The sequence below is a fragment of the Bactrocera latifrons genome, unplaced genomic scaffold (assembly GCF_001853355.1).
Source record: "Bactrocera latifrons isolate USDA-ARS-PBARC rearing strain unplaced genomic scaffold, ASM185335v1 scaffold_203, whole genome shotgun sequence".
Taxonomy (NCBI): Eukaryota; Metazoa; Arthropoda; class Insecta; order Diptera; family Tephritidae; genus Bactrocera; species Bactrocera latifrons.
The window spans coordinates 312,008-338,151 of record NW_017535553.1 but is presented as its reverse complement, the minus strand read 5'-3'; the positions used below and the strand labels follow the sequence as shown (position 1 = coordinate 338,151).

The 26,144-nt window shown below is 36.4% G+C and overlaps 3 protein-coding genes across 4 annotated transcripts in view; all 3 read right to left on the bottom strand.

The window, feature by feature from the left end:
• Window positions 1-887: 887 nt before the first annotated feature.
• On the bottom strand, window positions 888-4,520 carry LOC108968106 (angiotensin-converting enzyme). The gene is made up of 7 exons (XM_018931888.1): window positions 4,126-4,520; window positions 3,448-4,059; window positions 2,420-2,578; window positions 2,125-2,365; window positions 1,329-2,056; window positions 1,087-1,190; window positions 888-990 (listed from the first exon to the last, which is right to left on the bottom strand). The coding sequence occupies exons 1-7, from the start codon at window positions 4,378-4,380 to the stop codon at window positions 888-890; spliced, it is 2,202 nt and encodes a 733-aa protein (XP_018787433.1). The 5' UTR covers window positions 4,381-4,520.
• Window positions 4,521-12,686: 8,166 nt separating this feature from the next.
• Window positions 12,687-17,276, bottom strand: LOC108968105 (angiotensin-converting enzyme). 2 transcript variants are annotated; one of them, XM_018931886.1, is made up of 9 exons: window positions 17,046-17,276; window positions 15,323-15,466; window positions 14,688-15,258; window positions 14,251-14,632; window positions 13,840-14,194; window positions 13,540-13,751; window positions 13,314-13,454; window positions 13,085-13,257; window positions 12,687-13,020 (listed from the first exon to the last, which is right to left on the bottom strand). In XM_018931886.1, exons 2-9 carry the CDS (start codon window positions 15,350-15,352, stop codon window positions 13,010-13,012), a joined length of 1,875 nt encoding a protein of 624 aa, XP_018787431.1. In that variant the 5' UTR covers window positions 15,353-15,466; window positions 17,046-17,276; the 3' UTR covers window positions 12,687-13,009. The 2 variants fall into 2 exon arrangements, with proteins under 2 accessions (XP_018787431.1, XP_018787432.1); XM_018931887.1 differs by lacking the exon at window positions 17,046-17,276 and adding an exon at window positions 16,827-16,971.
• A 1,042-nt stretch (window positions 17,277-18,318) lies between these two features.
• Window positions 18,319-26,144, bottom strand: part of LOC108968131 (angiotensin-converting enzyme) — an 8,944-nt gene continuing 1,118 nt past the window's right edge. The window contains exons 3-10 of the mRNA XM_018931927.1: window positions 20,655-20,733; window positions 20,037-20,589; window positions 19,605-19,968; window positions 19,190-19,541; window positions 18,904-19,118; window positions 18,667-18,807; window positions 18,432-18,604; window positions 18,319-18,373 (exon numbers count right to left, since the gene is read on the bottom strand). Of these exons, the coding sequence (XP_018787472.1) occupies window positions 18,357-18,373; window positions 18,432-18,604; window positions 18,667-18,807; window positions 18,904-19,118; window positions 19,190-19,541; window positions 19,605-19,968; window positions 20,037-20,589; window positions 20,655-20,693 (1,854 nt within the window). The 5' untranslated portion in view covers window positions 20,694-20,733 and the 3' untranslated portion in view covers window positions 18,319-18,356. The remainder of the gene's footprint in view (window positions 18,374-18,431; window positions 18,605-18,666; window positions 18,808-18,903; window positions 19,119-19,189; window positions 19,542-19,604; window positions 19,969-20,036; window positions 20,590-20,654; window positions 20,734-26,144) is intronic.

The window sequence follows — 26,144 nt, the reverse complement described above, 5'->3', positions numbered from 1 at the left end:
TAGCTTTCCACAAATATTTTTCACAACAGTGTTCCCACACATTCATTCCCCTTATGCTTTTCAATAACAGCAACTGCTCTTCCTCCGCCGCCTAACACACATAAAAACGCCATTGCGTCTGCAGTTTCGATGTACAATGTCGGCGTTAAGACACGACCGCACGAATGAGCAACAGCTATCCATATGTTGTTATTGTTTTGTTGTTATACAACACAATATATTGTAGCTGATTATGGGTGAAGCATGAAAAGCAGTTTACTGGGTCAAAGTAAGCGACGACTTTGGCAGCACTGGCCGCAGGTCAATCACCAAAGTCAACGTATATATGTTAAGCAAACCAATAAACGCCAAGGAAAAAGTAACAACAACCAAATAAAATAAAGATTAAATCATAACAAAGCGACTCTTTCAGGAGAACGTAAACAGTGGCACACATTGTACTCTCATGAATGTAACGGTAATATGACCAATAGTACAAATTACTAAGTAAAGTAAAGAAAGTCGCACAAAAGAAACCTGAATTATATTTCGCGGCAGCTGACATTTCCCACTTTCAATTTCCACCGCAGCGAAGTGGAAAGTGTGCTCCAACTTTGGATTTATGGGTGTGTATAGAAAATGAAATGTTGGCTGGAAATGAAGCGCCAATAAAAGCGGAAAGAAGATCGCAAGTAAGGCTTAAGTTTCACTTAATTTCAAGGGTAAACACCAATGACCCAATTCTACGAACAGTGGAAAACCAACCTTAAAATGTTTAACTGACAAAATGAACTCCAGATGGTGTTACCAACATATAAACCTCTATAGTTTACCTCTTCAATATGCGCACTCAAATATAATAGCATTTTCGCCCATCTCCCCCTAAGTATATGCCTTAACTCTATTACTCACTTAATATACGGTATATTTGCTGGTATGTGGTACTTTCCGCCCAAGTCGAAGTCCTTTTCCGAGCGAAGCACTGGTGGCTTAATACCGCCATAGCGTTCTCTGTAGAGGTGATAATGAAATTGTTATTAATATTTGTGAATGAAAAATATTTCATCTCCGGTTTCTATCATTTAACACTGGTTAATTAAAACTAACCTCAGATTCCAGTAGTGACAGTTCATCGTATGTTTATTTGTATTCCCGCTGAAGACATCATAACGCCAGTTGTCAAGAGCCAAAGCAAAAGGTAAGAAGGCGACCTAAGAAAGAGGCAAATAATTTCCCGTATTCAACAATATATTATAACATTATTAATTTGCAAAAATTATATCTTAAGCAACATTTCTTAAAAATTTTGTTATATTTAAGCTCTACACTACTCACACACAAAAACTCACCTTATCCAATGCCATTGTAATGAGGTAGTTTATATCATAACTGGACTCATCCACAGAACGTTGCAACAAGCCAATCGTTTGAAAGTGTTTCGAGGTCGACACCGATAGCATGATAGCATCGCCTATGGCTTGATGAAAAGCGGGATTAGCACCATTGCGAAACACCTTCGGCAAATGGCGATATTGTAAAAAGTACTGTATATGCGCCATCTCGTGGTGAGCGCTCAGCAGCCCCTTTTGACTAATTTCCGAACAGGTTTTGACGCGAAAATCATGCCGATTACAGAAATCCCATGCGGAAGGCTCACAAAGTACACGACGTCCGTCCAACGGTTGCTCGAGCACAGAATTAGTATAGAACTCAGGGCCCACAGCAGACATGTTGATTGACGTGAAAAACTCCTCCGCCAATTGGAACATTAACAACGGCGTATAGCCCTGTTCAATCATACGCGGCGTTACATCGACCAATTTACGACCAGGAAACGGTATAACTATATCCAAGATGTTCGACCACGATTGCGCATACATATTGCCGAGAATATGTGAGGGTATCGGGGCAATGCGGTTAATGCGATTTGGTCCATAGTAATCGCGCAGCTTACGACGCACATACGAATGTAGACCCTCGTATAGTGGACGTATCTGCTCCCATACATTTTCTACGTCCTGACGAAAGTTGGCCGACTCATACGGCAGATACCAGAACTCACCGCCATTTGTAACATCTACAAGAAATAGTTAGGGTCATTATTATTTGACTCATTGGTGTCTTAGTGGCGTTACAACAACTTACTGTTTACATAGGCCACTTCGTTCATCACATCCACCAATTGCTCATAACCATCGCGCATTTCTCGTCCCGCTTTGCGATGATACTCCACCCAAGTGTGCTGCAGTTCGTCCCAGTCGCGACTTTTGGACATGATCTCCTTCAGATCGGGTATATAGCGCAGGTTGCAGATAAAGGGCTGTTGATAGGCGCAAATGGTGGCCTCATTGTAGATGTAGAGCATCTCATTGATAAGCCGATTATACTAAAGAATAAAGCATTATTAGGAGAATGCGGTGAGTTCATTTCGGTAACTTACGCGATCCAAAGTCTCTATCGGTAAGGCATTGGGTCCGGCTTCCGACTGCAACATCAACTGCCGATAAAGCCGCCGGTCGAGTATCAGATCTTTGTTAATATTCTTCGATTGCTCGGCTACCAAKCGCAGAAAGTCGACATAATGTTGTTGCGCATTGAACTGGTAAAAAGAGAAGCAATTAAATGGAAATTAGCAGTGTTAAAATGAGACAATTACGACTTCATTACAAAGAAAGATACTGAAATTATTTTAGAGTTAAATAAAAACTTGATTGTAAACCTTGTGGTAATTTAAAATAAAACAGACGTAATCTATATCTAACCCTAGAGCCTTTCTAGGTAACCTTAACCTTGCTTTTGAACGTGATCTTTTCGGTTTTCTGTTCGTCTTAAGTTCGGTTTTGTTTTGTTTTGCAAGGAACCGCCAATTTGCTATGGCATTGAATTCTCACTGTTCAAGGTGGAATCTAAAGAGACACCCACATACGCCCGCATATGTATTTGGATACATACATATTGTATGTGCTTCAGACACGTCGAACCTTGACGACCGACTGCCGCTTTGACCGCATTACATGCGAACACGTACGACTAAAAACCAAAGTAATCACAGCTACCAAATGAATGAGGCAGCGTTGCACGTGAGAAAACCGATTGGTTAAATGCGACGAACGCAAAAAATTGGAAAACAAAACATGCGACTTTTTTGTGGGAGAATTATCACCAGTAAAGGTTTGAAGCCTCTGTAAGTCGCTGAGAAATTTTCTAAAAAAAAACGAACAAGCGACGAAAAGTAGCCGGATTTTTACTTGGTCTCTATGCATTGCATTTGCTAAGCGAATGGCTTTTGTGAGAATGACCTTGGGAAGTCAGCGGTTCATTATTAATAACTGCCATGTTTCACTACAAAAAAATTGCACCCGCACACAACTTGCCGTGCATTTGTTTCTACTTTTCAATTAAATTCTAATCCAACCTACATATCTCTCCCTCGCTCTATGCTCTCTCTATCTTCGTTTCACCACTTACCGCTTCCGCCTGCGTTAGCTCGTTCACATTTGTCTCGAAATTCCACTGAGCTCCCACATTCGCTGTACACTCCAGTGAACCCTTATGATCAGTCTCCACCAGCAGATTCCGCAGCTTCTCTAATTCCATTTGATAACGTCGCTCCTGCTGGAAGCGCTGCCTCTCGAAGAAACGTTCATTATTCAAATTGAAACGATCTTGATTCGGCCTAAAAGGATTATCAAAACGGCCACGATCATTGCCATACGGATTGTTTGTATTAAACGGACTATTCGGATCGAAGTTGCCGCCAATTGGTGACTGATTTCCGTTGAAACGTGCATTATAGTCATTGTTTGGATTATTGAAGCGCGCCTGATCGGGATTATCGTTATTGTAACGTTCACGCTGGCGCTCATCGAAGCCGTCTGCAAAACGGTTGTTGTTGCCGAAGCGATCGCTGGGGTTATCGTAATTATGATTGGGATAACGGGGACTTTCGCGCTGTTGCAATCCCACATTATTGCTGTTGTAATCACTGAACGGTGAATCGGCTGCAGCACGGGTCAAATTCTGTGCTCTAGCTGTGTAAGTGTAACCGTAGCGCATGCGCTCGTCATAAGTTTGGCCATTCTGAGAAAGGAGTGGAGTTGAGTTTATAGTTTATATATGTTTATATGAGTTATTGAAAATAATTACCCTAAAATCATCAGCGCCATCATCATTGAGTCCTTCGCTGGAATAGGGTGGTCCATAGCGTTGGCTGCGATCAAAGTCGCCCAATGCTTGCAGCGGACTCGCAGCCGTTCTGGGTGTGAGTGAATTGTACAATAATTCTGGGCCTTGAGAGTCGAGGTTCAGTGGTGGCAAATCTAGTTGCGGATCTGCCTGCGCTGCTATTAAATGTACCGCTATTAACTGTATCAACGCAAGCTTCTTATTTATATTCGCCATATTTTTGCTGTTTTGCTATTTCTAAACTTGAGCACTTTTGGGTTGAATTTTTACTTTGCATTAATTCTTAAAGTTTTTTTTGTTTTTTTCTTTTTCAGGACACTTATTATTTTTATTTTACAGATTTGCTCTAATCACTTTTTTTTATTTCCTGTGTTTACCTTAAATAAAAAAAATATATTTTTTTTTTAATATTATAATATATATTTTTTTTAATATATTTTTATCAAATTTTTTTTATAACGTAAAAAAAATTTTTTTTTTTCAAAAAATTGTTTTTAAAAAAAATTTTTTTTCAAATAATTTTTTTCGTCTGTCCTCTGTCTGTCCGCCAGTTAGTCCTTAATTTGTTGATATATCAATCTGAAGTTTTGCCTGCGTCCTTTTCTCATCAAGAATCTGTTCATTTGTCGGAACCGCCGATAACGGAACACTATAGCATATAGCTGCCATAGAAACTGAACGCTCAGAATCAAATACTTATATGGAAACATTTTTTATTTGTCAAAAATATTTTTGTATAAAACTTTGAATTTTTTTATAATTTCCTTTTTATTTTATTATACTTTTTTTTTGTAAATAAATTAATTAGGCTTCCTCCACAGAAAAAAAAAACGTTTTTATTTATGAAGGGTATTATAGCTTCGAAGCAGTCAAAATCATAAATTTATGTATTAATTAATTTTGAGAAAAATATTTTCTCTTTTTTACATTTATTATGTTTTAGGCATCACTTTAAATTACTTTTTTTTTATATTTTTTAAATTTTTTTTAATGTTCAATAACATTTTGCAACACTTTCGAAACCATAATATCTGTATACTTTTGTCAACAAGACGAAAATCCTTCTTAAATCCGGATTTTTTTTTTTTTTTTTTGTATTTTTTATTGTGATTAGTACACCTTTAGTAGCTCTCAAACTATTTATAAGCACATTAGTTAAAATAGCACCGCACTTTCAATTATTCCAAGCGCCCTTGAATTAAGCAAGGAAATTTCTAAGTATTTGCTACTTATTGAAGGGAATCGCAATTTGTCTAAGCCTCAAAACGACACGCAACGTTTGGCAGCGCGTCTCGTACACTACTGAAAAACTTCCAACTTCAGTTAGCACAAATTACAAATAAATACAAATCTCAACTTTGCACATAAGAACAAATGGAACAAAAAGGCAAGGCAGCTCAGCTCATGCAACAAGCAAGCAGTGTGTGAAGAAAGCAAAAGTCAAATGAAATCAAATAATATTACAAATTTTTACTTTGCCTTTTGTGGCGCATTAAACGAATTGTACTTTTAAGTTAAAGGGGGGAAATTGTAACGTCACACACGCGCGACAGTGACGCGACTGAAGCGGCCAAGCGGCGACGGTGGCGTTGTCAACAGCAACAAAAGCAACAAGTGACGACGATAACAACAAAAACGCACACTAAGAAGGTAACAACAAAAACAACAACAACAACACATAACTACGAAAGTACAAACGGGCTGACACACAGGTGATTACATAGGTATATACATACATACTATAAGTAAGTGCGCTAAGTGCACGTATGAGATAATCGAAATTAGCACTGAACTACGCTATACGCAACAACAATAACAAAAACACATGTAGAACAAATAACAATGGATCGGTTCGCACAAAGGCAAAAATCACATTAAAATATTTGAAACACGACAAGTTTGCGCGGCTGAGGAAAACGCTTTTCTTTGCTAAGGAAAAAACACAATTTCATATGCTTTGAATACAACAAACAGCAAATAGTTGAGCGCCTAGCAAAGCATTTGTATTTTTAAAAGCAACAACAACAGTTAGTACAATACAGAACACTTTTTCATATGAGCATAAGTTCAAATTAAGTACTTAAAGCCAAGCGACGTTCGCATGCGCATATGCAATTACATGTGCATGTATTTGAATAGCATATATACATACATATATCACATAGCATTTACCAGCAATTGCGCCCGCACTGCTGCCCACCCAGCACCCATCACGCCCAACTCGAGTTCGAGGGTGGCTTTAATCATTTGCCGTGAGTGACAACGCTGCCAAGCTCGTGCGTGTGTATGTGTGTGTGTGTGCGAAAGCAATTTTCGCAAAGCGCAGGTGTATTTACCTATTTGCCTGCAACCACATGTGTTTGTGTGCGCGCACCGCCAGCTCGGCTTTAATGAGTAATCGCCGCACAATTTGAACAACACAAAGCCTCCTTTTGACAAGCTCACGCTAATTAAGCGCTTCACTTTTGCGTTCGGCGCTAATGACAGATAAACAATTTGTGCCAAAATGCAGTTCCGTCAGGGTTTTTCGAAGGCGATATATGCGTATGTATTGCATTTAACATATTTTCAGTTAAGCGAGATTTCCGGAAGAGCTAAAAAAAATTATAAAATGTTAAATTATATATTAGACTTAAATTTTCAATTCCAATTTTGGGCTTACAAATGAAATGTTAAAATTATAATTTTGAACTAATGAAATATTTTTTTATTTCCCACTCAAATTTTTTAATTAAAAAATATAAAAAAAAATCTGAAAATGTTTCAGAGTTAAAAAGTGGAAATTTTATTTTTATTCCAAAATCGAAATTTAAAATTGGAAAATAATTTTTTTGTTTAAAATTTAGTAACAAATAAAATATATGTTTCGAGTTCAAAGCTGAAGTTAAATAAATTTAAAAGGAAAGACTGACATATTTCTTTCAAAGTAGGTTAGGTAGGCCAATGGGCTACGCATGGACCATTTTGGTCCTTTGCTACACCAGATGGAGTTCACTTGCTAAGTCCAAGAAGAGTAGTCATGGTTTAAGAAATCTACGCTTGACGCGAGTTTTAACAGACACAGCTGCCTCACTCTCGATACCTCCTGCAGTGTATCATATTTCGGGGACCCCAGATGCTTACAGCGTAGTCTTGCCAAAGCGGGACAAGTCCACAAGATCGTTTCCCTGGTGCCTTGCTCCAAATCAAAGTAATTAAAGGTAAATAAGAAGAAGTAACGAGGGACTAAGTTCGGGTAGAACCGAGCATTTTATACTATTGCAGCTTGGAAGGATCAAAGCCGGGATGTTTCAGAAGTTTCCAAAGTATTATTCTTATATAATACTCAACAATAATCCGATATAAGTTAAATTTGGATTTGAGACCCTCTGAATTTCCTTAAGACACCTCACATGTTGACCAATATACAGATAAAGTAGAAAGTCAAGAGGATATTTGAAAATTCATATGTTAAGTAAATGTGGACTATACATCTCGGCTTGATCTCATCCCTTTTTTCATGAAAAGTGCTTACATTATGTCAGACAGTTGCAGCAAAAGTCAACCGAAAATTCAAAAATATTTTTGTTAGATATATGGGAGCTAGGGGAAGTATTTACAAGACGCTACCCATTTTTGGCACAGAGGCATGCCGTCATCACAAAAATATTCTTATTTTGAACACTAGACTTCACAGATTGACCGATAGACTCCGTAAAAAAAATTTGCTATTTATAGTCAATTTATGTAGAATATTCCCAAATATTTGAAATATAAATATATGAAAAATTAAATTGAGTTTTTGAAATTTAAAATGAAATAAGGATCTGGCTGTAAGAAAGGCTGTATTCATGTTCCTCGAAATTGCTCCCATTTATTACTCACAATTCTGTTATTCATGGTGTCAATTGGAATGTGTCAAATGAGAGCGAGTTTACGACTTCAAAGTCATTAAATTGCACCTAACTACAACAACAACAATTAACAATAATAACAAAACATAGGTGGGAGTGTTTTGACATTTTACTAACTATATAATTATACGACTTGAAAAATAACTAAGTCAACTAACTAACWACTCGTAACGTTAATTGAATTCAACTAAATGCAAAACGCAAAGTAAAGCCTCAATTGTGCTTTAAAGCGATTAAAAATAGATTTAAATTCATAGCGAAATCAGTTTAAGTTGAAAATGTCATCGTTTTGAAAATGCACTGACTTCTAAGCGTCTATGCGACTGATTTGATCACGATATATAATTTTAAGAAATATATGGATGTGCTGCCGAAGGTCACCGATGAAATCACTCTATAAGTCATAGCACTTCGAATCATGTCGCTGTAACGCATTAATACATAAAGCAGCCGCGAAGCGTTCCGAAAGCACGATCACTCAATTTGCTGAAGCTTTCATGAGTAGTGTTTCTAAAGATGTAGTCTACAATAATTATCCTCATTAATTTTTGAAATCATTGATATGAGTAAAAGTACATATGGGTAATTAGCTGACTAACAGGAGATGCTAAATATATACAAACTTTTTTCGTGAAATATAGAAGTTAACTCATTTGTTTATAAAATTAATTGTGTCAGTCATACGCCATACTAAGTTTGAAAAATCATTTTAATTTGTATAAATATTCTGTATTTGTGAGGAATAATTATTTAGCTCATTTAATAAGCGGAAATTCTTGCCGCGCATGCGATTACAGAGTCGCTGATTCGCCGGGTGCTTGTGTTGTCGACTACCGAACTGAACTTTTCATTTTTGAATTCTCATTTAATACTGAAAAATTCCGCACTGCAAGTTATATTGCAAACATTTTGTTTATTTAAGAAAATAAATTAATTTTTATTTTTATTTTTTAGTGTCGTCAGCTGCGAATACCAGCATCCCCTTTACCCGGTAACCTAATTATCAAGTCAAATGTGACTTGCGAATGCTTAGTTCCCACACTAACATTTATGGGCAAACGCCAGCAATAGCAATTTGCATTTTAAAAGGCTGCAGTAAAAATACTTCCAAAAACACCTGAGGCAGTCAAAGGGATGTCGTTAAGTAGTTAAGTAAACACGTGGGTGTTTTGCATAAACATTTACTTTACACGCTAGAAAAATATATATTAAAAAATTTGCACACCAAAAACGAGTAATTAAAAATACAACAAAAATAGCGCGAAATTATAAGCGCAAGCATTTAATCGACAACTAATTGAATGCATGTTCGGTTGAGTGGAAGTAGTTTGACAGCGCAGTGAGCTGATAAACATGACTTTACTCAACAAAACACTGTTTGCGCTTGTGTGCGCGTGTGTAGTGTACTTTAAAAAGCTGCACAGGCGCAGTTATGCGGGTCGAGATGACTGACGACGGCCCCCCTCCCGACAGCCATGGATCGAGCCGTCAAATTCCGAATGTCCGTTTGAACCGACTGTGACAGCTGTGACTGATGAGTTTCAGTGTGAGCGAATCTCGTTTCATGAACATGTGTGTGTGTGTGTGTGTGGTTTGCGAGCTACAGGTGTCAGCACTTGCGCACATACCAATAACGTAGCGTAAATAATTTTGTATTTTTTTGTGTTTTCCCGTAAAATTACCTCATTTGTTGTAGTTGTTTACAACTGTCAGACTTTTTTGTGTGAATTTTTTCCGCTCAATAAAAAATATAAACATTTTCACAGGCAACACGCATATATACATATACATATGTATGTCGTATGTCACAGGTTCGTATATTAATCAACCTGCGCGATTTCGTATGTACATATATTTACAGCTACGAATATTTTGCATAGTTTCGAGCTATTGAAAATTTTATATTATTTTTGAATTGAGAGTGAATAGCTTTGCAGGCTATGCCGGCTTTTTATTAATGATTCTAATGTGACAAAAATTTGTTGTTGTTAATATTTATGACAATTTGTATTTGTTGGAGATAATTTCTCTACTTATGTAGACATTGACTTTGATTTTATAAGACATATTTGAGGAAATTGATATCAGTATATAGCAGTGAACACAACCAGGGTTTCAAATGATGCACTAACATTTTAGTTAACATTTGAAATAATTTTTTTTATTTTGAAATTTTTTTAAAAATAATTTTAAAATTTCTAATCCCAAACACTGGATTAAAAAAAACTATATTTACATAAAGAAATTTAATTCCAAGTTAATACTTAAAAATAAACTATTGAATATGATGAGAAGAGTTGAGTTCCGAGTGCTGTCACTGTAAATAAAAATTGAAAATATATTGATGACATATTCTCTGGCAGTCAAGGGAGATCGGCGTTGCAGATAAGCGGAATTTGACCATTGCCACGCCCACAAAACGCCGATAAACGTAAGCTTATAAAGTGCCATAACTGAGCAAATCGCAGTAGCCAGCGACACCTGCGGCCTAAACATTTTGGCAATGTGGGCGCAGCCATGCCCTGTATGTGGCTCAATGTACATTTCTTCTAAGCCCCTACAGCTAAATCAACCAAACTTGCTTTCTTCATATAATATCACACAGAGTCACAGTGTATAGTGACAATGGCTAATTAGCATGCTCACTCCTCTTTGGAGCAAAAAAATGTTAAAACTTTTAAATTTAAATTTCGCGCGAAATCTCATTCTTTGAAATATATTTTTTTCTAGATTGGTATGACTGCCAGTTATATCTGTGTCGAACATAAAAATAATCATTGATGTTTGATATACGCCTGTCTTTCTGAAGATCAGCGATTTTTATCATGCATGAAAGTATTCAACAAAGCAGTTCCATTAAATTTTGTGTGCGGAATCAAATTTATGGTGCCGAAACTATTCACATTTCTCACAGCACAAAAAACCGCGTTTTAACCAGACGGATGCCAGAGAGGGACTGAGGAAATGAATATGAAACACAGAGAAATGAGAACAGGATATTCACGTCTGATTTCCAGTATGATGCATAACTTATCTGAGTGAAGAACCAAAACTGACTTTCCAGTGCCTCTAAATATGTAGTAAGAGCCAAGAAAAAATTCAGCAAATTCACATAGTGTAATTATAAACTATTTGCCGGCTGGATTTCTTGTTTCTTTCTTAAGTAAATGCAAGTCTTCAAAGAATAAATATACATACTTGTATATGATATTTTTATCCTTTTTATTAAAGGCTGACAGTGAAAATGATACGTGTATAACGCAGGGTGCTCACGATTTATTGAAGAAATGTAAGTGGGGTTCGCGAACTGGCTAAGTAACACTCGGTAATTGTAATAATTCACACGACCTTCCTGTGCCAGCTGACTGTTGGCAGCGTCATTTCCTTAGTTTTCTTTTAGCATCCCATCTGTAAAATCGTCTTAGAGAATCGCGGCGGGTTCTGCCTTGAACTATTTTGTGAAAAGTGCATTAAAGTGTTGTGAAAATCACTACTTTTTTTTAGTTTCAATAAAGAAATAGTATTGTTGGATGCACGCAGATCTGTTATTTAAATTTCTTTTACAACTGAAAATGAATTAACTTCGTAAAGAGTAAGCTTACAAAATGGCCACCAGCAGTAAAGCGAAAAGGCCGGTGTCGGTGAATTCTATTAGTGCAAGTTGTTCAGCAGTATTGTTGCATCATGAATTAGCAAGATGAAAAGTTGATGTTGCAAGTGGAAAATATAATGTTAAAATTGTAATACAAGTAATACTACGTACTAGTAATAAGACGAACTACATTAACATGTATGCGCATGCAAATATAAAAACCAGGCGAAGCAAATGAAAGGAAGAACAGTAATAACAGGGTGTTCAAAGGTTATTTGAAACTGTTATATGAGGTTCGTGAGCTGGCTAACTGAACTGGTAATTGCAAAGAGAAGTTTCCTTTGCTAGTTTCATTATCGTTGTGACAATTTCCGCAGTTTCGCATTAACATCCGACCGGTGAAGTTGAATTGAGTCGGAAGAAGCACGGCGCTGCGCTTTCTAGTTCTTCTATATGAGAAGTGTGAAATATATTGATTTCGTGTTCAGTAAGCGCAATTTGTGAATTCGTTTGTATAATACTCATAATAAGTAAGTTCAATTATGTTGTGAAAAAAATAAAATATTCTGGCACAAAAAAATAGCCAAATTTCTCTAAAGTGGGTAAATGTGTAGCAAACCGTAAAATTGCTCGATGATAAAGGTATTTCCTATAGTTGAAAAAGTGTAAATGCTTGTTACAATTGTGTTTTTGTTTAGTTTAATTAATGTAAATGTGAAAAAAGAAAGTAGTGCAATAAAAATATTATTTTGTGTTTCAAAAGTGAATAGAATGGGAAAATGAAAAATAATGCCATAAAATGGCCGCTTGAAAGCAGAAAGTGTGTGAGCGAGTCGTTTGCCCAGCACCATTTTGTATGGATTCCGACAGCTTTTTGCGAATGACAAGAATTAAAGGGTGAGTCAGTTGATCTATTTTTAATTATTAATTATTTATTACTTTATTTGGAAAATATTTAATTAAATCTTTATTATTTTATCAGCCGAAAGCCTTTGATGCTAGCGCTGCGTACTTTAGTTTATTTAATAATTTGTTTATTATGTAAGCTTTAATAAAATAAAATAAAAATAAAAAAATAAAAATCTTTATTATACACCTACATAGCTGTATATGTGGTAAAATACCATTATAGTTCAGCAAATCTCCGCGTAACAGATTTGGAAGCAACTTCAAAAGTATTTCCATGACAGTCGAAATTATCATAAATTACTTTATCAACTTTTAATATTGAATTGTATGAAAAAAAAAACATTTAGTACTAATACCACATAGTACGGCGAACTTCATATGCATTCTTTTGTGCCACAACATAAACAAACTCGATATTTGTTTATTAAATATTTTTTGCACGAACGCTTTCTTAAGAACATTCTGAAAAGAATAACAACGAAATTAATTAACAAATAAAACAACTTCTCGTCATTAAATTACTCACTAGTTGTTGGCTCCCAGCCAATTTCCACATCATCTAAACGATTTTGCTCCACCAACCATTCGTAAAGCGGTTGAAAGTAGGCCAGCAGCCCTTCCATGTTTATAGCAGATTCCTTTGCCATTATTTGGAGAACATCCTTATATGATTTCGACGAGCCCAAAGACATTGCTTCCCTAATAAAAGCAAATTACTATAATAAACAACGTAATTAAATAAATGGAGTTCCTACATCACTAGCGGCCCAATTTGGCGTTGATTGGATAAATCACATAAATCGAGTGGATATTTTTCATCATTTGGTTTATATTGCCCAGTGATTTCACAGAAATGCTGGTAGAGCTGATATTGCAGCACTGTGCTCATTATTTGACTATATTGAAAGAAGAAGTGATTACCATACTACTTATAAAGGTTTAAATTAAAAGTTTATGAAATACTACGATTGTCATTCCCACCTAGTATATTGATCGTCCACTTCTATCAACAACTTTGCTGGTGCATCAAAATCTTCATTGCTTCTACTCACTGGTGGCTCAGCACCCGTAAAGTCCGTGGTCAGCTGCCAATAGGCACAGTTATCGGAAATATTTAAGCGCTCATCCAGCACATCCACTCGATAACGGTCCAGAACATAGAAGACAGGAATCAGAAATATAGTGCGTAGACCCTGTATTTAAGAAAATATATTTTCAATACAATTTATCCAAAAGTAACATTTAGTTAGTTTGAAGAAACATAATTTTTACTGTACACACCTGCCAATAGAGTCGATTAATTCGCAATTCCTTCGACACTCGACCACGTTCTAAGACCTTTAACTTTTCCAGATAGCGTGGCGACGAAGCCGACAAAGCGAACATTTTTCCCAAAGCATCGCTGAAATTGGGAAAGGGTTCCTCGGCAAAGAGTGTTGGCTGCTGGTCATAAGCGCGATAGTAATAGACCTCAGTTAGCGCCTCATACATATTGAAGAATCTTTCTTCATCTACCAGAGGGCAATAGGAGAAGTTAACACGCTTGATGCCATAAAACTTCCAGGCTTTATGCCAACAACGCAGCTCCTCTTCATCCAAATCGGCTTTAGGGCGAGCATTATGTGACCAAAAAGTGCTACAATTATTTATAGAAGTGTTCAATAAATCTCTCTGTGCACATAAAGTACTTACTCTTCGATTTGTGGCATACCCATGGAGCGAAAGTATTCCGCTACATTCCAGAATACACGCTGTGCATTATTCAAACCTCGTCGCAATAGGCCAGAGGTAATATTGGGCATACCGACTTCAGGATAAGGGAATTCTATGTACCATTCGGGATCGGCACGACGAAATGCATTTCCTATGAAAATCTCTGCGAGATTCTGTGGATACGGCTTACCGCGAGGTATCAACTCCTCACCATATAACTTTCTCAACTTTCCGCGGACATGAGCATGGAATTCCTGGAAAAGCGGTTGCAAGCGTTGCATGAAACTTTCCAATAGTCTAGCAGTCTGTGCGCTATCCTCTTCAAGGTCCTTGTACCAGAATTCTGATGGTGTGGGGAAACCTATAAAACAGAGCGTGAATATTGTCTACACATATTATTATAACATCAAATTTACCGTTCAACTGCGCCGTCTTCTTATACAACTCAACAAACGACACAAAATCTTGCTTGGCGGGCATACCGGTCTTCCGACGCCATTCCAACCAGTAATACTCAATTTCAGCAACATCATTACTATTATGTAAAATATGCTGCACCGACGGTATCAAGGTGTAATTACATTGCTTTCGATCGTGGAAAGAGCAAAGCTTCGTATTCTTATAAATGTCACCCATATTTTTGGTAACAATGTACATCAATTTGAGATCCGCAGGTGACAGTGCTTCGTAACCTCTTTCGGGTATCTGTGACAACTGGCGTTGCTGTTGTGGATTGCCTATGTTTAAGCGCTGGAACTTGGTAACCTTGGGTGCCATACTTTGCACATAATTCATTATCTCTTCGCTAGTCAACTCTGACTGCAATAGAGCATATAGATAATTTGGGCCCTTTACTTCTAGCTGCCAATTGGCGAGCACTTCGCGATTGTAAAGTGTGGCTAGATTCTGGTTAACATTTGCAAGGAATTTCGTTAAAACTTCGGTGGAATTCTCCGCCGAGTTGATTGTGTGTAATAGGCAATGAAGCTGTGAGGGGAAATTAAAATTTTACATATATGCTAAAGTTAGTTTTTTACTTTAAATTACTTACCAGTAAAATATTAATTATCAGCGTCTTCATGTTCTCAAAAATGTATTGTTTTTTAAACGCTTTTTCGTATATAACTTGGGCTTCTAGAGTGAAGTGATGTTAGATTTCTTTATCTTTCATTTCTATTCTAGACTGCAGAAAACCCTAGAAACCGAAACTTGAGTTAGATTAAATTAAAAATATTCAAAAAGCTTGCTAATAACACTCTAAATATTATTGGTCAGTGAAACCATATACAAAGCTTAATGGGGTTTTCAATAGGGACGCTACAAAAGAAGACTGATAGGGACAGCAACCGACACCATATTTTATATATATGTATATGATCCAATAACAAGTCAAAATTGTTAAAATTTACTTCCGAAATCTTAGTCAGTGGCATCAATTTTAAGAACGCTACGTTCAATTTATGGTCAACATAATAGACCGTTCAGATCCACAATTGAGCGTCTAGTGAATACACAGGCACAGTACAAAATGTTACCATGCCAGTGAGACTAAGAAGCGCCGTGAGTCGAGAGTATCATTCTCTCACAGTCGTTCTCAAGTGTTATGCATCTCTGTGACCTGTGGCTATGCAAAATAAATCTAGTTCCATACATAATGGCATCGAGTGTACTTTCACAGACTTTTGTTGCGCTCTCATTGAAAAACTCGTTATATCGAAAATTACTTCAATACAAGTGGTTCTTGATCATTTAGAGCCTCATGCCAATATGTTCAGGAATATTTTTAAAAGTCTGGGATATTTCCTGCATCTCAGGGTTTCTATAAGATACCTCACGTACCATCACAACTATATGGTGTAAAGTCTACCGAATCCTGAAGCTAGTTGAATGGGGGCTAGTTCAAGTACTCGTCCGATTCTATCCATCCTTGTGGGATAACTCGTATCCATTGAGATAACTCATTTATTGACCGTTGTATGCGGTATAAAGTCACCCGGGAGTTCAAAAATCTTTGTAATAGGTACTATAAATGGAAGCTAGGGGAAGTATTGACCCGATTAAATCATATTTGACATGCAGACATACCGTTGTAAAGAAAGAAAAAGGAATTCCAATTACGTACCGATATTTGCGATAAAAAGTAAGATGGGGTAACAAAAAAAAATATACCGTACCTACGGTCTTGAACAGTTTTGGCTCGATTTGGAAAATGGTATAGTGGATCGGTATCAACGGTTCCGAAAAATTAGCAGTTTCTTGGGAAACATGACGTATGCAAAATTTCGTATCGCTGGATCGCTAAGTTTACCACGGTGATGATTCATATATAATTTATAATACTACTACGCTTCCCTTTGACAGAAATTGTCCTGACCCTGTACAGCGTATGAAAATAATAACGGTAAATGCCGGAAATTGTTTTCTAAAATTTTCAATGAGCATAAAAAGGCTAAATTATTGTGTTGGGTCGTCGACCGTGTTAACTACTCATACTGCTGCTCGAAAAATCAACAACCATATAATTATCTAGTCAAACAAAATTAGAATATACAGACCATGAACGAAAATGCCACAATAGCCAAATCAAAATAAATATTTTTTTCGGTGTAGCGCGCAGGTCCATGTACTTGCCATAAGTTGCAGTGCAGTTCTGTTACCTGCTTCAACAAGCACGCACGTAATTATGATTCATTGCGCGCCGCAACGCGGTTGTTAAACCACTTTTTACTTTCAACAAACCAACAAGTGATATTTAAAACAATTATAATATTTACTTTAGCTTTTTTATCGGCAAAAAAATCGGCACTGCACGTTTTCCTTTATATTAATTGGCGGCGTAGAGCTTTATAATAATACTTAGCGGTTTTTAAATTCCTCACTCGCACTTTCAATAAACGCTTTGCTTGCTTTGGAGTTTTCCTTAAGCTGTTCAACTACCGAACTAACCACTATTACTTTCTCACGTATGTCCGGTCTTGAACGCTTCAAATTGGCAACTAAACGACACAGAGTGCCGGCTTGAAGTCGACAATAGTGATTAGCCTTCTGGGTAATTGCTTGAGTGCTCACGCATATTGCAATAATTCTTCCATGACTTGGCTTAATATTAAATGCGTCGCGACGGCGACTTAGCACGAGCGTGAAACTATTGGTTTTCACAAACAGAGCAGCTGTGAACTGGCTCTTTGATTAAAGAGAGAACGATTGCTGTTATTGGAGATCGGTAGCGGTATTGAGTGAAAATTAAATAACTCAATTACTTCAATTTTATGAAATGTAGTTTCTTTATGTTACCTCTGCTGCCGATGAAATTGCGAGAAAAAGCATCCACACCCAAATACCAGCAAGTTGGAAACGAGTTCGTATTTCCCTATAGTCGTTCTGCGAGGATCTACGCGCCTCACATGAACTCAGTAAGCGTTGGTCCACTGCCAGAACTTGTGTAGTTGCGAAAGCCTCCTGGCTCAGAGTGGAACCTTAAGGTTTCACAACGGACAAGCGTCTCTATTAGACCAAGTGGGATTATATCGAAACATTTACCTAATCGACCTAAACTAACCAATCTCTGCTGCTCAACCTATGAAAGCTTTATCTAAGAATGCTCTTTTCTTTCATCTTTAACATAACTGAGATTGACTTATGTGAACTTAGTTTTGACGCTTGATAAAAGCATACCGGAAAAGGCTAATGGTCCGGGAAAGAGTGACCTCTTTAGATCAGATATGTATATGCATACATATATAGAACTCTATTAGTATGACATCATATCTTATTTGGATGATAATTGGGCTGGTTGTCGTAGTTTTCACTACTCCGACGTACAATTCGAATAACTAAAAGTCAATTTCATCGTCAATAAGCCACCCCATTAACCGTTAAATATAACTTACCTGAATCTTTCCCTTTGCTAAATTAAAACAAATTTATGATATGTATTATTTTTAATACTGAATTTTTGTAGAAATAAATTTTACAAAAATGTAAGGAAAATTAAATTGTTTAATACTCAAACTGAAAGCCAAAACCAAAAGTTTTTTTTTTTTTTTTTTGCATCAACTTCCTAAGACCACGTCAGTTTTACGATTTTACGAGGAAACGCATTCTGTAACGAAGATCTAGTTAATACACAGAAATCGATTTTTGGAGAGTTTTAAACTTACTGTCAGATGTGGTCCACCCAATGGGCACATTGTTCTTCTTATTCTCTGCCTCCAACCATACACGGAGGGGTTCGAAATACTCAGCTATAGCTCTGCCACTCATTGTACGTTCACCATTGAAAGCCTCCAATACATCGGGCCAAGGCTTAGAGGCACCCAATGAGAGCATATTTCTGCAAGCAATAACATTTTATTGCAACTCATATTGAAAATTAATTTCTCTTTAAAAACTCACTTGAAGGCTTGACCTGCTTCAAAGCTGCCATAAATATCACAGTTGTCCAAAGGCAATTCCGGATTGTTGGCATCATATTGACCAGCCTTGATACAAGCGGACTTATAGAATTGGAATTGTATGATGAACGAAACCAAATATCTGCCGAGAGAGGTAATAAGAGAAATGTTAATATTCGGTATGCAAAAATGAGTATACACTACAAAGATTGTAGATACTCTTAAACCTAAAACCTACCTCAAGTACTCGACATCGGCGGACACGTGATATTTAGCTGGCGCATCAAAATCTTTTTCAGAACGAACTACTGGTGGTTCAATACCAGAGTATTCCTCACGCAACTTCCAGAAAGCACAGTTCCAATCCTTCTTGTCCACTTCGCCACGGAACAATGCCCAACGGTATTTATCCATTGTAAAGGCGAAAGGCAGAAAGACAATCTTATCCAGAGCCTGAATAAATAATTACACGATAATATTTTACGAGATTCTCCAAACAAGAATATGAATATACGACCACTTACAGCCAAGAACAATTGGTTGATGCGTGCCTCATCATCGCGTTGGTAGTTCTTCAGTAGACCAACACGCTCCAAATGTTTCGGTGTAGAGACTGAAAGTGAGAGCACATCACCGACAGCTTCGTGGAAGCCGGGATTGGCACCAGCGCGATAGATGAAGGGCAAATGCTGGTATTGCAAGAAGTATTGGATGTGTCCCAATTCGTGGTGAACGGTAAAGAATTGATCCATTGTCACACGGGTGCACTGCTTAATGCGCACATCATCGATAACGTAGAAATCCCAAGCACTGGCATGGCAAATCAAATCGCGTCCATCATCAGGCTTTACCAAAATACTCTTATCCCAGAAATCTCTGCAGGGTAGAAATGATACCGCATACAATTTTTGTAATGAACTAACATATTCTCGAACTTACTGTGGCAGCTTGGTCAGATTCATTGATTGGAAGAAATCATCACCCAGTTGGAACATTTTCAGTGGTGTGTAACCTTGTGCAACCATCTCATTGGTGACATCAATCAGCGGCTTATCGGGGAATGGCGAGACAATATCGGCCACACTGGACCATTGTTGAGCCCACATATTGCCCAACAAATGCATGGGAATAGGTCCCTTCTCCGACACCACAGCATCGCCGTAGTGCTGGCGCAGACGATAGCGCACGTAGCCATGTATTTGCTGATAAAGCGGACGCAGTTCATCGAAAATGTCTTCGAGCTGCTTTTCAATGCTGTCATCCTCGTACTCATCCAACCACAATTCAGCGCCAGATTTGAAATCTATTATAAATAAAAATTTAAATCGTAATAAAGTGCGAAACGAACAAACAACTCTCGAGCGCACTTACTATTCAGCTTGGCTGCTTTCGTATTCAGTTCCACATATTTCTCGAAAGGAATGCGCACCGCAGTACCGGCTTTATCGTAAAATTCACGCCAATAATACTTCAACTCTTCCGGATCGCGGCTGGTGGTAATGATATTTTCGATTTCAGGATCCAAAGAGAGATCGCATTTAGTGGCATTCTTATAGTCGCAAACACGTACTTTAGCGAAGTTTGACTCCATAGTGGACATCACGTCCAAATATTCAGCGTAGTCAGGCTCGCTGAGTGCCGCATAACCGAGTTTGGTAAGCATTTTGAATTGACGGCGCAAATTTTCCGATTTAAAAGACTGCCAATTGAATTTCTGTAAGTCGGTGGAAACCTCCTTCATGAATTTGGCCACCTCAGCGGAGACTTCATTCTTCTTGCGCTCATTCTCCGAATTAATGTTAGATGCATAGGCCCAGCTGGCTTCCGTCTCTATGTTGGTGCGACGTGCAATTTCTTTGTTCAGATTCTCAATATATTCAGTGGCGGTAATCTCCTCTTTTACACTGGCCAGCGCATTCTGCAGCTGTTGAGTGGAGTAGTGTTTCAATAAGAATACGTTTAGAAGCGTGTAAAATATGCTTGACTTACCGCTAATGTGGCGAAGAGCGCGACGATCAAAATTTTCATGGTGCGTAGTTTTTTTAGACAATTTTTACAAAAGTTTTAACTGAAATTTTCAAAAATTAAAAAAGTAAGATTAGTTTTCACGGAAAAGTATGTGTGAAATTGAAAGGAATATCGTAGATTTCAACAAAAAATGTCACGTGTCAGAAAAGTATATATCGAAACATATATTTCAAAGGTTGTCTTTTATATTTCGGTATTCGAGAGCAAAATTAAATTTTAATCATCGAAAATCTATTTATTGTTTTTCAAAATGTTCTCTAAGCCAAGATTTTTTTATTTTTTATTTATTTATAAAAGCTTATATAATGTTAATAACATATGTACAACCTAAAACATGCAGGGCTAGCTTCAGAGGCTATCAGCAGTATAAGCCAAGATTATACGGTGGATGACTCATCAAATCCATGTTCTGAATACTCAAAAATGCAGTTGTTTCAGTCGATGTGTGAGACCTAGCATTGCAGTGATGAAGAGCGATCCGTGTTTATTTTCGGACTCATACGCGTAAATCCACGATTCATCACCTGTCATGATGTCATAGATGTGTTTCGAAGCACCGCTATCGTATTTTCTTAACGTTTCTCTGGAACAATCGACACAAGCATTTTTTGAGCGATTAGCAAATAGGGTGGGATCCAACGTTAACAAATTTTTTACAGTTAAAATGTTCATGCAATTTCGAATGTATGCTAGTGCCCCCAAGGCCCATAGTTGTCTCTATCTCACGATGGATCATATTTCAAGTTAATGTAAAAAACACAAATAGCGCACGTTTTGAGTATGTATGTCATAAAAAATGTCAAAATTTACGTTAAAGTTTTGAGTTGTCAGATTACAACACTAGTGTAGCCACATTCCGAAATGTAAAAGACAACCTACGTATTACAAAAAACAAAGTTTGCAACAAATCTTTTAATTTTCTGCTTGATTACAAATCGCATACAAATTAAGACCTAACGCGAATAAATCCTTTTTTACTAGAGACATCTCTTAATGAGTGCTAATCCCATGTGGAGTTCATAAAAAGCTGCTGAAATTTGGCGTTTGACCTCGTTTTCTCACAAAATGTTTGTTCTTTATTATCATATACATATATATGGATTCATATAAGACCTTGTCTCGTTGTAAATGTATGGGTCTGACAAAGCTATTGATGCTCTTCAAAGGTTCTCTCAACCAGCTATTGCCGGCTAATGTCTTGAATTTTAAGTTTATCGCCAAAATAAACATAAACACAACCAAAATAAGACTCGTATACATATTTATATGCAAGGGATAATAAAAACAAAGTTTCTAAACGATAAAGTTCGCCTTTAAAAACACAAGGCACGTACAGCCGGACGAACTCAAAATAAAAACAAAACGAGAAAAATAATCTGGTTTCTCTTGTATATATTTATTAAAACATGTTTGATCTTGCTTGTTTATTTTTTCGGCGTTTTTGCTAGTATCTAATTATAATACGAGTTCAAAAAAGTCATAATTCACAAGGGATTTAATAATAATAATTATTTAAAATAACGAAATTGGGTTAAAAAAGACGGTCGCGCCTGTAGATGTCAAAATTTAAAAACCAAAAACAAAAATTGGTACCACTTTGTCTGAGTGCAGCAATATATTTAATGTGCATATTAATTATAACTACATATTAGTTATATGAAATTATTTAGGAATGAAATATTTTTCACTAGTTGACGTGCCTATCAATTTTAGTGCCCCACCATACGTAAGTTAAAATCATATATGTATGTAGATCGTCATCATTTGTTCATACAAACCAAATATAATTTTAGATGGAAGAGATTTGGACAAAGGAAGGCATTTTCACTCAGTATCGAATTGTACATTTTTGGTATTAAATGACGTCTTCATATGCCACCTGGAATAACTTATAATAAAATACCGATTTAACGGGTATGGGCAGCAGACAGTGAATATAAAATATTTATAATGAGATCGCCTGTTTATAATAAGTGAAACTGAATTTCATTAGGCGGATGAGTTATTTTTACATTAAAAGTTGGGCGGAGTTTGAGAACCTGCATATTAAGAGTTCTAAAGAAGTGAACTTGAGTTTCAGAAATTCTTGAACAGTTGTAATTGTTAGGAACAACTTTGTTTCTTGCCATTAATTTTTTTTTTGCCTGCCATGCTTAGTTATTTTCTACTTTCTACTTTTTATTTATTTAATTTTTTTTTTTTTTTATTCCATAATTTAGGTTAGTCCATAATTTTAATGCTTTATAAGCGCTCAGTCGAATTTTCCATTTTTTATTAAGTTTGATTTTGATTTACAAGCGACTTTTATGGTTTCGACACCACCACTATACACTACCGAAAAAGATTAGATTAACGCTGGCCATTCAGAAAGTATATGGTGCACTCGTCGTCAGTTCTATAACTATTTAGAAAATACCCTATAATGAATGAAGCAGCGACAAATACGAGAGAAAATTTAAATACACATGTTAACATACATATCGCCACCTAAAACGCAAAACAACATATCTTCAAAAAGAAAGATTCAAAACCGTTGCCAGTCAATTGTTGCCACAATAACCAATATATAACCAATATATAACCAATTGTTGCCACAATAACCAATATATAACCAATAAATAACCAATATATAACCATTTTATAACCAAAACTCAAATTTTGTTTCAATATTAGCAAATTTTAATATATCGTTTTTCCTTCGCCTGAAAACTTATATAAATTGATGTTACGTTATTTTGCATTTTAGGTGACGACATGTTCTTACAAATACTAAAATACTTAAATTAGCGCTTCTATTTTAATAAATCAATCAAATTAAATGCCAAATTCTAGTGAACAATAAAGTTATTAGTTTGTGGTAATTATTGTATTCACAGAATTTGCCAGATTTCCATATCAATTTTTCAGTTATTAAACAAACGAGAGATGCATATTAAAGATAATTAACACTACTATCAACTATCGCCTGTACACCGTTGGTTCAAACAAAGGCGATGGCGATAAATATTTGTTTTATACTCATTGACAATGTGCTACTTTGGATCACCCACAATTGAGATCATTTGCCTTATACCATACATAGAAAGTTCAAAGAGTAGAACTCATATCAGAACTCAAATCGAGCCACTACTTGAAATACTTAGTTGTGTAAAATATGTGCGTAGGTATTTCATAAATTGAATATCTTCAAACTACAAATAGACGATTGTACTTCAGTCTTAAGTTATTTACGATGCCACTACTTGATCAGCGTTTAGCGATATGAGCCTGCGATATGCGTTTAACTTGCAATATTTTATAGTTCTAGTACGTGATCGGCCGTTATCAGCTGCGGTGGCGAGAGATAACTCCAGCTGAAAGAGCTCAAAGGCGTATGTGCCATAGTTGCATGGTACACAATATATATTTATGTATAAGAAGACTAGATTTTTCGATAGTTTTATAAACTTCCATTTAACTGTGCATTACAAAGCAGTTAACTACTTTTGTAGGCAAAAAGAATCTTTGAAACGTAAATTAATTATGGTTCTCCTTGAGATTATATCTCGATAAGTTAATTAGTTGTACTCAGCCACTGCAAGTGCTGCTACTTGAGTTCGAGAACTCGACTTCCTTTGGAGCACTTTCTAGCAAATTATTATAAAGTCAATTCAATTGCAATCGTTAATTAAAATATTATTGTTCATATCAAAGTTACTGAAATCAAAGTAATGTACTAAATAGCTTGTACTTTCGCAAATATGTATGATCAAATTTGATCCGGACTGATCCACGTTTTTTAAAAGATTAATATCCTTTTCTCGCTCGTATAAAGTTTGAAGAAACCTTTTTTTGGTTGTCAGCTTTATGTAGAATCCACCCTGCGAGGACGAGATCATCCTTTCTTTCGTACCGCTTTTTCCAAAGGGCTGAGTACTCAATCTCCATTCTGGGAGATAACGAGAAAGGAGAATCCAATTTTGAGGTAAGGAACCTTATTTCTAATCTCGAAAATTATAGAATTGGCACTAAGTAAACACCTAAAGCGTCGCACTCTCGATAGGTTAGACTAGGTTAGGTTAAGAGATCGATTCTAACAGGGACCCCACTTAAACAGCCTAGAATCTAAATCTCCTATATACTGGATTATGAGACACTTGCAAATCGACAAAGCGCTTTGAACCTATTACAAATTCGTTCAGACGGCTAATTACAGTTTCGGTTATCGCACCCTCGAAAGATGGGTAAAAATTTCAATCTATCGCACACTAATTGCTCGACAAAGTCTGGACGTTACATAACGCTGATAAACAAGCTAGACGTTTTTGAACGATAGATGTTGTGCAGAATTTTGGAGCTGTTTGAAATGCTGGCTTATAAAGAAAGCGCTATAATTACGAGCTACAAATTTGGTATGCCTAAGCATTCCATATTTTAACAATAATTAACTTAAACAGAGCGGTACAGAAGCAAAGGCAGACCATAAGCTAGATGGATTGATAGTGTGGACTAGGACGCTGAAGCGTTGAAACTACGATGCTGGCGAACTCAAGCAAACCACAGATATAATTGGAGAATTAAATTGCTAGAAGCGAAAGCCCGCTCCGAGTAGTGAAAGTGATGATGATGAGATGTAATGTAAAGTTTGATCTTCTTATGTGAAGTCATTAAAAATTTGCTCATGTGACTCCCCCATTTATCGCAATTAATGACGCTGCCTTCGAAATAGTTAAAGAAACAGTGCTTGAAAATCGTCGTGTTGGCATCAGAGAGATAGCGGAAGATTCAACAGAACTTATGGATCGACTTAACACATTTTGGTTAATGTTTTGGTTATGAAATGTGTCAGACTCGTATTAAAACACCTAAATCTTTTAAACGGATCGGACTCGGATTTTAAACCGAGACCTTTATTAAGAAATATTGTCTACCGTTATAACAACAACAAGTATATGAAAAATTGGCAGTTGACCGGACTTGTATATACATATATGTATTAATATATTTTTTTTTTTGTATCAATCCGGGTCAAATTTGATCCGATGGTATTACTCTAAACTCGTCCAGAATTCGAAAACTGTGGCAAATGTGTTTTTTTTTTCTTTCTTCGTCCGGGTCAAACTTGGTCAGATAGTATTACTCTAAATTCGTACAGAATTCGAGGCAACTATCATTCTGAAATTTTTAAACTATATGTTTTATAAACTAAAGAGGGTTTATAAGTTTTTTAAGATCTACAACGAAATGTCAGAGTTGACTAGCGAGCTAAGTGAATTTGGCCATGCTCGAAATTTCGCATGAATAGTTGAGCAAGGCAACGCTACAATCTATAAATATATAGATTGTGCTATGTTAAGTGATCGCTCGAAATCAAGTACTTGTATGAAAACTTTGAAGGCTGAAGGATATTATAGTTTCGGTGCTGCTTTTCTTTCTTGCTTCTTTTTTTTTTTTTTTTTTTTTTTTTTTTTT